Here is a 17,290-nt window from a genome sequence, read left to right as displayed (position 1 = left end):
TATATATATATATATAAATCTTAGGCTAAGACTGAAGCGATAATGAATAAAAACATAAGTATGTTTAAACTAGTTAAAACCGCATGTCTTCTATTCATTTTATCGTGCTGGAACAAAGGAAAACCGTCTTTTATTTTACTTATTAAAGTATATTTCAAATTAGTATGTTATATTTCTGTATACGAATTTCTTTTCCGGATAATTGAGGTCAACGACGAACATTGGCTATGGGGTAAAATACGCATTTAAGTTTATGCTAGACAGTAGATTTTGTCTTGTGCAATTAATGATGTTCACCTTCAATGGTAAGTTCGAATGCAATAGTGAATAGAACGAGACTAACTGGATGATTAAAAAAAAATAGAAGAGTTGAATAGCCCGTTGCATTTGTCTTTCAGATATCCAAACGATTACACAGAAATCGTACGTTATGCTTGCGAGAAGACGATATTCATCAATGCTATCAATGAATATGAATCGAATCTATAACCTAGAAGAGCGAAGATGCGCCCTGAAAATAATCTATGTCACTTTGTCTTATATCTATTATGTCTAAGATAGGCACTCTGCTCGTACCGTTGAAACGAAACATGATATTATCCTAAGACCTTTGATATTTGTCAAATATTGTCGAAAAAGCTAGTATTTTGGCGCAGTGGGATCTCTAAACATCAGGGCACAGAATGCACATATCAAGGCAGTCAAACTAAGTTATTAAAGGTAGCTGAAAATTGTGTGAAATCAACTCTTGTAGGTGATAAAAAGCGCCCTACCCCTATCGCCGTTAAATCAATCGTACAGTGATTTTTCGAAACTAAGTATTTTATAGTTGACGTCCGATACTTCTGTTAAGCATTATAGCTGCTAATATTTATAATAATGCTACAACTTGGCACTGGCCCCTGATTTTTTTCAAGGTTTATGTAAGTTACTATCTCATGCCTCTAATATTCCCGTTATAGGATACGTACTTATTTTCTGAAAAGCCAATAGAAATACATTTATTTACTATTAAGGGAGAAAAAAAGCCACAACGAGAGCACTTCAATCTTAATTTCTATCGTCGTTTTGAAGTTTATATTACGATTTTTCGATACGACAAAATCTGACTAATTTTTATAATGGATATAAAAACTTCGGTTAAAACAAATGGCGCTAATGATGCCAACTTGATTAATTTAGATAAAAATATCCAAACCATTATGTGTGCTTTAATTTATAGTAGAAAATTCTATAACACGTATTTGTATTGGCCTTTCTTGATAATTTTAAACGTGATGATACGGAGGGTGTTTAATGCAGAGTATTGGATTGACATATATCCGGATACTGTTTTATGTTTTGCGCTTCGTCACAGTATCCCTTGTCACTTACGAAGGATTTACGGAGAACAATTAACTTTTCACTGTTGTTTTCAGGAATACTATTTTTTTAATACCTATTCATCTCAGAATTAATGCTTTGTTTATATATTCTTAAAAAAATAGTAACGCTCAGTCTATACAAGAAAAGCAATACCTTCTTTGATCGCGCGGAGAGGCCAACGAACAGTAGCGAATGGTGAAACATTTACGCACAATGCCTAATTCAACGTATTTCTACTTCTGTGAAAAAGAATATTTCAATTCAGAAATATCATCTGCTATCACGTTCAACATAAGCTTTTAAAAGGGTTAATTTTCAGTTTGTAAGCACCAAAGTAACATTTTTTAAAAACCAATTTTTCCCCAGAAACTTCCCTGGTAAAAGCAACCCCTTTCGTCCAAAATAGTCAAAATTGTTGGAGCCATTTTAAGATCATTGGATATATTTATATATTCAGATGATTACGTATTAAACAAGTATTTTTAGAGGGAGCTAATAGGTGTATAGTGGCCCCAAGGGTATGCATACGTCGTACATAATTGTCTGAATATGACGAAGTTCTTTCATACATACCCATAAAATATTCATACGCATATTTTTTTTTGAAAAATTAATTTCAATACTTTAAAGACTAAAATCGACAACAATATTTATTTATAGTAAAGAACGGAGTTTAAAAATACTTTTTTAAAGCGTGTCAAAGGACCAAAGAATCGATTGTTATATTCACACACAATATAGCAGCCTAATTTACTATGACATATACACAGAGATTCCTACACAAAAAAAATGTTGCGTTTTATTTTTTGTTAAGGTGGAAACACGATTCAAATTGTGGGGTAAGTTAACAAGCGAATGAACACCTTCGAAAAGTATATCAGTGCGCTAAATAGGAAGAGCATTTTTAACAAGGTAATTAAACATTCGTCACAAATGAAAACAACGAACTACTTGATAAACGAGCAATGAAACAAGCGACTTCAAATTTCTATCGTGAAAGATGTTGGGTGTGTGGTCTAAGAAATTATCAAGTAAAAATGATTGAAAGGTAAGTGCTTGAAAGACAGTTGAATTACTAGCACATGGCGACGTCCAGTTTTTATAGACATGGCTTGGAATATTTCTACTAGAGGAAGATACTGCAATCAGTTGATTTATATAAAAAGTTAAGTAAATGTGAAAACCGAAAAAAGCACCTGGAGTTCACTGCGTAGGTCAGCTGCAGGAGTTCTCAAAAAATAATCTTCCTTGAGGAAATCCTTGAGGCCTGTCCTTGTGAAAAATTACGAACTTCAGCAGCTTCTTTCGATTACTCCTTTTTACCCAAAAATTCAAATGGGCTTCGTAGCCTTCACGTAGCTTGGCCTTGTTCTAGTGCAATAATTTCATGCTCTGTGTATGAGATGTTACGTTACTATTTGTCAATGATTAACCGACCCTTTGGACGCTTATCTTCCCATTTTTGATATCCTCCATAATCGCAACGTTCGTCATCTATCAAAGCTACTAAAATGACCTACTTTTTCTCTAGCTTACCAAGGCTTTTCTTACTTCAAGGCACTGAATAGGAAGGTGGCATGGTATGGGAGGCACATCCGTAATAAAATACGTTGCCATGGTAACCGTGACAAGCATGCTACCACGCTGGTTAAAATCTTGATTCGCTCATATAAAATAACTGTAAAGCTAAATAAAAAAAATTCCAAACTGCGAATGGTGAGATGGCTTTTTTTTAATTATATGCAATATTTTTCTGACCTCTATATTTCACTGATATTAGTAGTTGTATGGAATTGTTTATTAAGAATCTGTTCTTTAATTACCATCCCATTTATATATATCGTCTAAGCGAATATAAAATAGGACATGAGTGTTTATATTACTGTATGTGTTCATTTAAGTGCAACCTTACTTTATTTTGAACTGAGTCAAGCTTGCACATGTACGTTTGTCCATGTACAATGATTTAAAATGTACTCGAAAACTCTCCTGTGTCAGATATATTCACCTAAATGATGTACGATTATAATTAAAAGCAAATTGTAGTCGGTTTGTTATCGTTGTCATTTAAGATTTGTCACAATTAAATCCTAAATTTAAATTAGTTTTTAGATGACGACCTACTCTTAGTTCACTTGCTTATGGCAGTCGCTCTATTGGGGTGATCAGGTCTATACCTGGCGGTCGATTATTTAGGTAAAATGTAACTGCTACAAGCTATATTTATAATTCGTAGCGATAATATTTTGCTCTCTTGTAGTTCTTTTCTTGGCCTTAAGCCGCTCTGTCCACTACTAATGTCATCATTAGTGATTGTATATAAACAAGGTATATGTACTTGCAAATATATTACAAAAACTAATCTAACATGAGATGTAAATAAAAAAAATAGTAATATATGCTAGAAGTGCACGCTAGGTCGGGCAGATTCTATTTCTTTACGATTTTATGAATGCAGATGTGTGCAAAACGTTTGTCTGTATGCAATCGCCGCTGAATGATGCCTTACAGAAGTGCTTAGTGTGACAGTGTGTCCATATTTCTTAGGTGTTGGTAAGCTGGAAGCCTGCAGTATTCGCTGACAAGCAACCCTGTGGACCTTTGCCAGCGCTTCGACCTCATCACATTGTAAATCGCGTTCTTCCCTTTTTATACTCAACAGCAATATCAGCAATAACAGTGTAGGTCAGGTCAGGCGTGTCAAGGCCAAGAAGATATGTACTGCAGTGTTATATTGGATGTCCACCAATAACCAACGTCCGACGGCTACATTTCGAAACACGGTTCGGTGGGAAAAAATTCGTACACATCAACACTCAGTCCTAGAGATAGCGCGAAAAATATAGTACGGAGAAAGGCTAGAGGTTAGCAAGGTGAAGAGCTGGCGGGGTAACGTTGGTCTGATATAAGCTATGATCAGACTGGGTAGATGCACAAATCTCTCGACCATATCAGAGCAAACACTTCCAACGTGTTAAGTGTTAGCCAGTAGAGTAATGTACCTCTATGCTTATGCTTTCATGATAACTGATGCTGTCTGGGCGAATTGTAGGTGCATTAACTCAATGATCCTAACATTTATTCAGCTGCCAAACAAAGGAGGCGCCAGTGAAGGAATTGCTATTCAGTGGGTTTAGAGATAGTGTGCAGATAGCCGAAGGAGCACAGGTTTCACTGTGACACATTGTGCTTGTGATGTTATGTAGTTAAAGTACACGAAAACGAATAGAGACGAACGCAATTGATAAAAATTAACAGTACTTCAGTCCAAGGAAGCGCCTGACGGTGGCACCAGATGTAATGGCACCGAGGGCTCCACTAAAGAGGTTAGGTGGACAAAAAAAGAATTACAAAATAATACAACTGCGATGATCAACTGGTTTAGTGCTTAGCGAGTGCTTTAAGCTACCTGTGAAATGAAAATAGTGTGTGGGTGATCGCTAACAGCATCCCACTTCCTTGCGAGATAAATGTTGCCCCAAGGTATGTTCCAATTTTATGAACTGAGCACTGAGTTCGGAGAAAGCAACGTTGTTCGCCTATATTCATTTAACTAAAATGGAAACAAAGTAAAGAATGAACTTTCTTTGCTTGTACGAAGGCAAACTTGTCTCCTCTGTTTCTCGCTCGTGTTTAGTAAAATTATTGAGAATGTTAGAACCAACACCTATTATTATTTTGGATTTTCATGGAATGCTTATGTCTATGTTGGTAACGTAATACAAAGACTTTAGGCTTTGTGCGAATCGATTGAAATGATCGGTCCAAGAAAGTATGTAAGAGTATTTTCGAGTGGCGGGTGATACAACCTGTACAGGTATTCCTTTTTAAGAAAAGGTCTTTTGAAAAGGTGGGGAACAGATAAATATAGGTGTCAGTAGTTTAGACTATCTTAGACTTAATATGAATGCCACGGTAAGACAGACATTTTTTTCTAACACGTATATTCCAATAAAGCCTATAATTTCAGTAATCCAATTATTTTACCAGGGTATGAGCAACTTAAATGCTTCTTGAAAATGGCGTGTTTTTTTACGACTAACCGTTGTATAATTTATTTTAGCCATTGTTGCGAGTTACCTAAGTTGCTAAAAGTTCTTAATAATGCTGTCGACGCTGGTTTGTGGTAATTTAGTTTCTTTGTGGAGTTCTAATAAGATCCTTCGCGGGTTGGGAATAAGGTCCGTTAGAGGAGATGCTATCCAAAATGCGTTTGGGACCTTGGTAGGGTCGTGAATCACTGTACAGTAACATTATTTGCCTTGGTGACTTCTCCAAAATGCTATGTAGGTATTAGTAATGTTTTTGGCTCTTTTTCTTAAACAACTGTGTGCTAAGCTTTTACTCTTCCGCGGCAATTCAAAGGTACAACATGTAGTAGAATAAAGTAATCTATTTTGGAAAAACTATGCTTAATACTTTGCGATAATGCAACTAATATTTAAAATTGCATAAATAATGTATTAACAAGTGTCCTAGGGAGAATCGACAAAATGTTAGCTACGGAACCCTATCATGTTGTATGTTTCTATAATATTACGGTTTTATATCTGTTGATCAGATCGACTTCTTTTAAAGCCAAAGAAAATCGTGACGTGCTTCTGAATCTCAGTCAAGCTTAGAACTGACACAATCGTTATTGAACTACGAATAAGACTGGCACCACCTTAGATGCATACAGTTGATTGTTAGCCTATCAACAATGGGCAGACAGGGCAACCGCTGATTCGCCATCGGAAAACAGTCAAAACGAAACACATTACAATAAAAGCTTCTGGTTGAACGACATTGATAGAATCAATATGAATATGCTCTCAAAATAGCCGTTGTTCCGATCTACACTGGCAACTCTGGTTACAATTTTTCATTGGTGCTATGTTATTTGCAAAGACGGCTGTTCTTTGTGCATGTTAAGGTAGCTCCGTTGCTTGTTTATATCGAATTCGAATTAGCGGATAGTTAATATTTTCCAGGGTGGATCGCTAATGTTCGAGTAGTAGAACTATGAGTGCGTAATACCTTTTGCGGCCACAGTGAAATATAAAAGTTAAAAAGATAACCCCGCAGGTTTAGTTCAAAATATGCATTACCAAATAATAGAAAGTAAAATACATCTATGAAGAATATACATTTTCAAAAGTGGCTATATTTGAAATAAGTATTTTGATCATTATTTTCAAGAGTTGCGTTGACACGCTAAGCTGACTGTCGACTCAAATTGCACTGCTCGGGGAGCGGCGAGTAAATTGATAAGTCTTAATACATTTATTTATATATCCCTTACTTAAAAGCTAGGGACATATTAAAAAGCCTCTACTTTTAAAAATATGATGATGAATTAGATTAATTCGAATAAACATTTCAAGGATAGTTCATTTATTTTGTCGTCTGCAAATCTTAGAGTTTTTGCTTCTAAATTAATGTTACTTTATTACTTGTATAGTAGTGTCACCGTATGTATTTTACTGATAGACACGTTACCTTGTTATTCTGTAGACGTCTTCAAGGACTTCTCTAGCTGAAGTCAAAGCAGGTCAAAATACTCTACGCCACTCTCAACGCCATCTGCAAACAATTCCGAAATCAAGTGTCACAGTTCCAACATTAGCAGCAGCAGATGGACGCAACATCGCCAGTTGCCGTCATGGGACAGCGCGTTTCAGTTGACGGCTGCTACGCAACCGTGCGTTTCCAGGGAGCTGTGAAGGGAACTCAAGGATTATGGTTGGGTGTTGAATGGGACGATCCCGCTCGTGGCAAACACAACGGGTGTTACAATGGAACGCAGTACTTCAAAACACGGTATGTATTCATGAAAAATCTAGCCTAACTTTCCTTTATGTCTGGTTTTACCATGATAGCAAACCTCATGGATCTTTTTTATAAGCGTGCAATGCTACTGGATATAATTTTTCATAAGTTATTTTAAGGTGTTTAAGGTTATTCGCAGCCAAAAATGTCGGCCCTTCGAGCTTTCTTGATGGACGTCAACAGGCAATTTGCCAAAGGGATTCCGCTGATTAGCGATTATACTGATCTTTTATTGTTACGGATTTTAGACACGCAACAGGAGGCTCTTTTGTGCGACCCTCAAAGGCAGAATTGGGCATTTCAGTGACCGAAGCCATTAAAGCAAAATACTTCGAACATGAAAAAGATGAAAAAACTAAAGGAAAGGATAAACAGAGCACAGAAAATGAGGCTGACGTGTGGCTTCTAGGAAATATTGGCAATGCTCGGAGTAATATTAAAATTATTGAATTCGTTGGACCTGAAATGGTCTCTGAGCTGCAGAGGTGAGTTAATTTTTTTTTAGTATATATGAACAAGTATGCTAGAAAATTTGCTGTAATATTCCGTTTGTTGGTGTGAATTTTTACAATTCTTGTTCTAAATTCGATTATACCAAGTACTTACTGAATTTTAAGACTAGTTACTTAATACCATAGCAACATCAAGGGTTTTTACACAATTTTTGATAATATTTTTCAGTCGGCAAGAGCGTTTACGTATTGTAAACCTTCACAATTTGCCTGTGTCGTCAGCTGGCCGAGAGATACCGTCCGTGGCGCCGTTCATCTACGAACTCGATTTGTCGCACACGTTACTCTCCCATTGGGATACTGTAGCGTTAATTGCTCAGCAACTCCCGCATCTCACCGAACTCAAATTAGGGTTGGTAATTTATAAAGTGTTTTTAGGTAGTATGTGCACTAATTCTGTAAATTTATAACGATATATGGCTGTCATAAACGAATCCGGCAAAGTTCGAATTGAATAAGTTTTGAACTGCGCGCCATTCGTAAACGAACTTTAACTGGCCAATATACTAGCCTGAGCCGGTTGAGTTAATTCTAGGAGAAATGCAATCAAAGTAGAAGAATATTTTTTAGGTTTGGAAATCAACGCTCAGTTGCCAAATTTTTATTCTTTGAAAAGCACAGGGCTTAAAAAGCCGGAACTTGAGTAAAAAATGGATTATCCGTAAATAACCTCCAGGCTATCTAGAAATGCGTGTGATGTACCTCACGTGCAATTTGCAAAATTTAATCAATAACATTGACAACAAACCTGCCTGGAGCATGCGATCCGCATAGACGAGTCGTGGTTTAATCTCTACCTCCAGCCCAAAAAGGACCAAGCGAGAGAATGGCGTTTCTCTAAACAGAAATCGAGTTTAGTGGTAATGTCAAGTAGAGTCACACGTAGGGTTATGGTAGTACTTGCAGGGGACATTAAGGACATCTGCTACTATGAGATACTTGTCGAAATAATGAATGCAATCTGCTCCTTTGAGTCGCTCAACAAAGTCATGGGCCGTTGGCACGGCAATTGAAAGCACGCAATCTGGTTACTTGATGACAATGCCGAAGGTTATCGCTATGCTTCAGTTACTTCTTGCTTGAGCACAAAAGCATTCAACGTTGACTTCAACCCGCTTATTCTTCCCAACTGAGTCCGTGGGATTACGAGGTTCCTCATGCCCTAAAAAGGGGAAGCGTATCTCACTATCGATCTATTACGAGAAGCTATAGGCAGAGAGCTTACATATGGAAACATGAATATTAGATATATGGCTGTATATATATCAATACATTTGTCTCAACTATATGACAGCCAGGCTGTCATATAGTTGAGGCAGATACACCAGATTTGCTAATAACAGCTATATATATATAAAACGGCCACTTTGTGGTGTTTGTGCACTTTAAAAAGTGACTGTGTTTATAGCGATTAAAGTAATAGTAACCCTAATTATTTCTTCCACACACTTTTTCATTTGCCAATGAAACCTACTACTTACTTTTTTTAGTTGCAATTCTAATCGATACTAATCCAGTTTGTAAGTCAGAATGCACGATATCATTGACTGACGTGTAGATGTCATTTAAATACAACCTGGTCCTATACATTAGTCGACAATATGGTTACAGCGCAAACACATGTCTTTAAGTTAGGTATTTCTCTATTTTTTTTTTATATCTATTTAATTACAAATAATAGAAGGGAAAACTGGCGTAAATTCAATAAACTCTGCCCATGATACTGTGTAATGTGTCTTGGACATGTGTTTATCAGCAGGGATAAAGTCAAAATTAGGTGGGGCTTATTGTCAAGCTGTATATATTCTACATACATGTAATATCTGATGGATGGTTGCAATGTTACTATAAGCATCCATACAAACACATGTTTTACCTGCAAGAAATATGTATGATTTTGCATGTATTTTTCATTTCCCAATAGAACTAATTGTTACATTTTTTAAGATGCTCCCGCTTCGTTTCGCTTTTGTCTGCTGATATATTGGTCCATTCCCTATAGTATCTTATAGCTTAGTAAGCGGCTGCATAAAGCTGGCTCTATATTTTGTATTGCATATGGAGTTCTTCACGGGCAGTGTCATTGCACACTAGCTGTAGCGTGTAGAAACAATATTCAGTATTAACTCAGACGCGTTTGAGCGCTAACTCAAGACAAGCATAGGTCGCTTATTTAATCCATTTTCCAAAATATTTTGCGTGTGTTGTTGTTCGTGATGACTAAAGCGCGTTATTGAAGGCTGAAGTAGTAAAGTATTCGCGACCTTGTCGCCCTGCAGTCTCAGAGTAGTGCAACCGCATTTTTAAAAGATCGCATCGTTGATTGATGTGTATGTTTTTTAAGATTTGACAATTCTTTCAATTGGACGTCTCTTATAACATTGCGTGCATATGCGTTCATAATAACATTTACGAATTTGTGTTTCATACTGCTCATATAAACGATGTTGCATATTACTAAATGAAGATTTAAGGCTAGCTCCTTTCCGATGTTCTAGTTAAGGAGGTTAATCTTAAGATTGTTTTGTGATTTCCCACACCAAATTCGCATATAACTGGTAATTTCAATATATATATATATATATATATATATATATATATATATATATATATATATATGTATATAAGTAATGGTAGTTTTTCGTTTAATAAAAACGCAGCGTTTTACTCAAAGTCTATAGCTGTAAAATAGACTTGTACTATAGGCGCTGCGACTTCCTCTTTTATTTCTTAAGTGATTTATATATTTGTTTTTCTTAAAATTTTGTCCGCCCAATCTTTGAGACCCTAATCACAGTCTAATGAAATGGTTATTAATTTCATTTACAACTTATTGAGCACGAATTCTGAAAAACACAGTAGATACAAAAGAAGCTCCCACTGGACAACTATGACTTAGTCTTGTCTGTTGAATAACCCCGTTCACTCATTACAACTGGTCCATATATAAGCCAATGTGGACATCATTTTTCAGCTTAGTTTATATCTAAGAGTTACTTATTCCTTGCTTTATATTGACGTGGAGACATTACATCTCATTCGGTTTAAAGACATGTGATTGTAACTGCTCGTTGTTTAATATCGTTGTTTAGTATCGAACAAGATGCTGAGAAGGAATAAGCAGCCATATTTCTTTGTCTCCTTCGCTCTGTCGAGAAGGTACACAGGCTCGTAATTTTTTAATACATCCTATAGATATGAAGTGACGATTGGCAATCATATGCCTTCATCGATTCATTATTGTTTCAGGCAGTCGACCGGACAAGGTGTATCCTCCGGTTCCAAAAAAAAAAATGTTCCAAAAAAAATTAACTTCACAAACGGGTGTCGAACAATCCTTTGAAGCCCAAACATGCCGTACTGCTTCGGCGCCTACTTGATTTCAGCCAGAGGCAAAACAGTATTTGTCAAAAATACGTTGTTTTATACCTGGGACCTCCATTTTTGACGTTTGGGCTTGACATAAATTCCGTCTACTACATAGGTGAATTTCAACATAGATAGAGAAGAGATAGTATTCGTGAGCAATGCATAGAAATAAATAAGCATTAAAAATTTAACAGGAAAGAGAACAATAGCCATTATTGTTTCAAGTGAACATATGTATATATGAGAAAGTCATGTGCCTATGTGGAGCATGTAAACAATTAAAAGGCAAAATCACATTGCTTTGTGAGCGATGTTTCGCATAAGTTATACAGTGACTGTGCCACTTTAAGCTACATACGATTTTCAGGTACTCAATTGCATCTCTTATGGACGTAATAAAATCCTCTAAGAGTTCAACTTCCAGAATACTATTATATATTTGTACTGTATATCCTACACATACAAGCTATTGCTAGAAATGGGATGATCAGTTAGCATGATCTTTATAGCAGAACTGACCATAAAGTCAACCAGTTCACGATCCGACGATTTGTCACGATTCTTGTCATCGCCAAAGGGACGTGAATTAAATGATCACTTGTCTTTATATATATATATTATTTGTTTGTTTTTTGTTTTGTTGGCGCAAATTTTCGGATTATAGTAAGAACCATCTTCGGGTTCCGAGCCTGGTTACAAAACACCAAGAGGCATTCCAGTCTGTGAAAAACATCTCTTTGGAGGCAAGCAATCTTACCTGGGAGCACATTCTGCAATTGGCCCCGATGTGGCCACATATCGAAGCTTTAGAAGTAAGTTTTACCGCGCTTAATACCTTTTAGACAACCTTTACCAGGTAGCTTTTTATTGGTTGCATAGATATAGCTTTATAGAAATGTATACATACGGTGGCACCCAAACGAATTCGGTCACCCTGTTAAAAGACATATTGACCAACTTGTAAAGTAAAAGGCAATTGATTGCAACGGAAAGTATATTTGTTCAATAAGCAGCCATTGCGCTTCATCATTCTGTGAACAATTTATCGAAATACATGACGAGATAAGAGAGATAGATTTCAAAACGTGCCCAAAATATTCGTCAGTCGATTAACAAATTGATTTCACATTGACTTAACAGAATACAATGACTCTATTCATGCATACGTAAATTTGTCATAGAACACGGTCAAACATTTTTTTTTTTGCTTAGTGCGGTACACAGTCCAAATTATAAAGGTTAATTGAAGGTCGCGACCTCAATGAAAGTTTTGCGTAGTTAATCTTGCAGCTATATACGAAAGAATATCATGCCCCGAATGTAGGGCAGCACTTTCCATTTAAGATAATGGAAAACTTGAAGAATCAGCGAAGAAATAGGTCACTCTGAATTTCCATGGTGTAAGTTAGCCGAATGGAATGTAACCATAAGTATTCTAAAAACTGCTTGCACGGGGTGATATATATCTCTCACAGGCATGCAGTAAAATATTTGTACTAAAATAAGACGTGTCTAAAAGTAGTAAATATAAGACGCTAAAAAGAATTGTTAGAGTTCGCAATTTTGTATAAAAGCAAGCGTTACGCTTCTCACTCGTAGTCGTATGGCTGTCTTCCAAAAATGCTAGAGCTTGCTTTTATACAACATATCTAAGGCTTTCTTATGGTAACAAAAACTTTGTGTGTTTTTTTTTTGGAAATCTTTACGTTTCTAGTTTTAAAGAGTTCTAAATAAATATTTTTGTAGGTCAATTTTTTTTTGATGATTTTAATTGACAATAGCTTTCTATTTAGTCAATGACCTTCTGAATTCAAAAAATATAATTATTTCATCGATTTTCAATATATTTATTTCAGGTTAGTGCAAATAACATCAGTTCTTTGACGACACCCCCGAAATCGCTGTTTTATAATTTGCAATCTCTCAGCCTTCAAGAAAACCCGTTAAGTTCGTGGCAAGAAGTTGCTCATCTTGCGTATCTGCCAAAGTAAGACTTATGTCAATTGAATTTACCTGGATATCCAACCGTAGAACAGTACTAAGTAAAGCAAACTTCAATACTAAATTTGCCTGCGTATTCAGAATAAGCATTTTACTTAGCTTACCCTGTAAGCCATTTAACGGACCAATTAAAGTGACTTCACCTAGCATTTACCCCTATGAAGGTCAGATCTATATGTACGTATAATAACAAATAAACCAGAGAGACAGCTGACTTGTTTATTTTTCACCATATTGGCATAAAAGGGTAGTGATATATTGACAAGGATTGATTTGTCATAGCTTGTGGGGTATGAATATGTAAACAAATCTAACCGTCAGTATCAACGATGTTAATTATTCTAAAATAGGTTGCGTGAACTCTACTTGAATGGGTGTCGACTTCAAAGCATCTCATTCCCAGGTGCCCCTGGACAGCAAATTGAGCAATTCACGAACTTGGAACGTCTTGAGGTGGCTGGAAACTCATTGACCTCATGGAGGAGCATAGCAGAGCTTGAAAAACTCGGTGCGCTGAGGCAGCTTCGAGTGAATGGCAACCCTGTCATGGAAACTGCCGGAAGTTTCGATGAGGTCGGCTACATTTGCTTCTATTCTTATAGCAGTTTAACTATAGATACGTCCGATTAAATCTGGGCATTTGGTATAGCTGCCAAGTTTTGTCGGGTCATGGACAGTTCCAGACATACATGACAGAGATTGCCAAAACGCAAGTGGACATCTGTGTGCTCTGCGAGTCGGGCGTGGAGGACGGAGTAGAACATACTCTACTTCACTGCCAAACACTTAAGGGAGTCAGAGATAAACAGGTACACAGAGAAGTAATAACAAAGGGCAGTACTAAGGAGATGGTGGATATGATGACAAAGGACAGGAGGAACTGGGCCAAAGTTACGGCTGTCTTTGACGATATTAGGAAAAGAAAAGAACAACTAGGAAGGATGAGACGTAAGAAAATAGATGAAGGGCATACCCGAAACAATCATGGGCCCGATGCACAACAACTGGAATTAGCAGAAGTACAGGGAGTACGGTCCCCCTCGAGATCTAGAGAGTATGGTCAAGAGGAAAGCCAGAATGGAGGATGGACTGGAACGGCTCAAAAGGAAGGATGATGAAATGACCGTTCCTGCAAGTCATGGTTTCGAAGTAATATTAATCATATCCCGAACCATGGCCCAAACTGATAAAGGGGTCCAGGGTTTAGTGGGTGAGAGTCCCACAGTACCGGACAAAGCACAGTCAATGACGTTCGGTTTGCATAATGCATTAGCCCTTAACCTCCAAAAAAAAAAAAATGTGGTATAGCTTCGAAGCGAATGTTCTTGGTGAACAGGGTTGCTGCAAACGAATAATGACAGTTGACGCACGAATTAACGTTGAAGTAGCTTAGGCTACTTTTAGTAATATAAAAGTTTACCTTAAAATAGTAATAACAGAAATGTTCAGAATGATTGTAAATTAGGAGAGATCTTTGTTTTTAGAACTTAAAAGCTATCAAATCAATTTTACAACTATACTAAAGATTTACGGACGTTCGCTCAACATAGCTTCAAATAACTTACGATACTTTTGATGTCGTTTCAGGCATTTAATGAGATTTTATGCCGATTAGGCCGCGTGTCTAACTTGAACCGTATGGACGTGTCTCGAGAAACAAGGAAAAATGCTGAGTTGTACTACCTTAAAAAGTGAGTAGTTCTGTAATATTAGGAAACACGGTTTACAGCCTTGGCCTGTTAGTTTTTGTGGACACGAAGAGCATGTTTTGTGTGAAATAAAGGCGATTTTTTAATAGATTAAGTCAGCTTATTAGGTACCTTCAATCGTATCGCACATTCGGTCTATATATAGCATTAGAATCAGTTAAAATTAAGGTGGTTTTCAAAATATGATCTAGACTTTATTTTATCAACTTTTAAATATCCGGGAACATGGCTAATCGAGCTTTAAATACTGGTGTTGATGGAACAGACTTTAGGGTTATTATTCGGTTACTCACCGTAATTATAATGCTATTGTATTTAGGTGCTTCGTGGACTACCAGCGAAGCCAATCAGGTGTTGAAAACGATGCGTTGCAGTTCCACTGCCTTCACCCACGGTTCTCCCACCTGCTTAAAGAATACGGAGAGCCTGTCATAGTTGTCGCGGAGAATAAACCGGAAAACATTAAGAAGACTTTACTATGTGAGTATAGTTGCAGGCGTAATAGAGCGAGCTCAGTTTAGGTTATATATAAGGTCCGTAGGGTGGGTTTTGAACAACTTAATTTGTAGAGGACCAGCATCAGGTCTTCACTAAGTTTTTCAATTTACTTGGCGCAATTAAACGCGATTTGCCAAAATGTATATCAGCCGCATCATTCTTACACCAGCTCCTATGGCAAACTCAACCATTTCACGTGTGATAAACAATGCAACCTTTAACATAGAATATGTGTACTATTAGCCTTTACCACTTACCTAGTTTTGTTTACTCCATCCTAAAGTATATTAATTCCAGTAAGGAAATTTGTTGGGCTTGCCTTCATTGAAGGACATTGTTTTTCAGTGTAGAAAATATTCTGTTTTCATAAATATTTCAGCGTTGGTGTTTATTGCTGTGGACAACCCCTCACTACTGCCTGTAGAAAAAAAGGTTCCGTCGAGCATGTCGTTAACCAACCTTAAAAAAATGGTACGTGTATGAATAAATAGTTCTATTAATTTGTGTTATTAGAATATAAATTACAGAAATTTAACTCAAATGATTCTTAAAGCAGCATATGGTTACGTTTTAGGTAAATGTGATGTTCAAAACTCCAGGCAAGCGGCGCCCAGAACTAACTTACTATCCCACCGATGAAAGATATGGTGATGGAAGACCGGAGTACGATTTTGGAAATGATCTTCGTGATCTTAATTATTATGACATTCAGAATGGTGACAAAATTTTCGTTAGATGGTAAAAGCTTCTCCATAAGACTTTGTGAACAAGTAGGGCAAACATACACATCAAACCTAACCTAGGCATTTCTCGAACCATAAAAGAACGAGCCAAGGCGCTTCGGCAGCTTTAGCAAGAACGAAAAAACAACTAACGGCGTACCTTTTACACACATGAGGGATTCTGGTTGGATTTACGGAGTCTTCTCAGATACGAAATTGCCGATAGGCAACAGCCATGGTGTAATCTTTAGCGGAAATTCATACTAGTAGTGTAATAGTAATATATGAAAGGACGTTGTAAATACATAAATACATTCGTATGAAAAGAAATATCTGTTGCATATGTAAAGGAAATAATAAATGTGAACACTGAATCATATATTGCATATATAGTATTTAATGCAAAACATAGAAAAAAAAAAAGTACGTTCTTTGCTTTGGTTTCAATAATATTGCAGCTGGAAGGAGAGAGATGGAACAAGTGGGGCAACATTAGTGAAGTTTGAATCGATATAAGACGTTGGTCTGTTGGAACTTCTGGTAACAGTTACTGATGGTAAAGACGTCCTAAGAATGCTTTTCCTTTGGCTGGCGCTAAGTAATATGATGTATTTTATCGGTCCTTTAGAGTTTATTCTGGCAACTCAAAGCGGTGAAAGTACATGAAAAGTGAGAGCCTAAGGTGGATGAAACGTTGATAAACATCAGTGAAAATGAAACAGTGACTAGACCTTGTGATCTACTCGAAAGCTTCAGAAAACGTATATGAATTAACTATGGGTGGCATTTCTCCTTGGCGGTTAGATGAAAATGTAGTGCCAACCAGTCAAATGTATTAACAACAACCATCATTGTAAATGTTATGTAAATAAATAAAGATAACAGCTTTCAAATAAGTTGTATCTTTTTTTGTGTTTTTTTTTACGAAGTAAACGGAAAAGACATTGGTTTAGAGAACGGGAACAAACGAAAAACATCTATACTTACAATTTATTGGTTCTCTTATAACTCTGTCAAAGTGCCTTTTATATATAATATTTTAATATGGGGTTATTGCACTAACATTATTTTCAGAGTCAACGTTTGTGCTGTAATGTTGCCTTCTTCAAAAACGAAGGTTTTTTTGGCATATTTAAAAAACTGCGAATACATAAGGCATACTGTGAAAATCCAATAAAAATTGCTGCTCTCTATTCTTTAAAGGGACCGACATGCTTAACGAAGTTAGTTATTATTACAGATAGTTAATTCTGTAAATGGCTTTCCAGATTCAACAAAAGTATCCTCGATAATTAAGTAATAA

The 17,290-nt window shown here is 36.5% G+C and overlaps 1 protein-coding gene across 2 annotated transcripts; it reads left to right on the top strand.

The window, feature by feature from the left end:
- Positions 1–6,861: 6,861 nt before the first annotated feature.
- On the top strand, positions 6,862–16,889 carry LOC111248214 (tubulin-specific chaperone E-like; the record flags this gene model as incomplete). 2 transcript variants are annotated; one of them, XM_022800199.2, is given in 10 exon segments in its annotated part: positions 6,862–7,167; positions 7,481–7,661; positions 7,858–8,040; positions 11,722–11,869; positions 12,914–13,044; positions 13,409–13,631; positions 14,646–14,749; positions 15,087–15,247; positions 15,645–15,736; positions 15,840–16,889. In XM_022800199.2, coding segments are annotated over 10 exon segments (1,416 nt in total). In that variant the 3' UTR covers positions 16,008–16,889.
- Between the last annotated feature and the right edge of the window lie 401 nt (positions 16,890–17,290).

The sequence above is a fragment of the Varroa destructor genome, unplaced genomic scaffold (genome assembly GCF_002443255.2).
Source record: "Varroa destructor unplaced genomic scaffold, Vdes_3.0 BEIS01000001.1, whole genome shotgun sequence".
Lineage (NCBI taxonomy): Eukaryota > Metazoa > Arthropoda > Arachnida > Mesostigmata > Varroidae > Varroa > Varroa destructor.
This window is presented reverse-complemented; position numbering and strand designations above follow the sequence as displayed.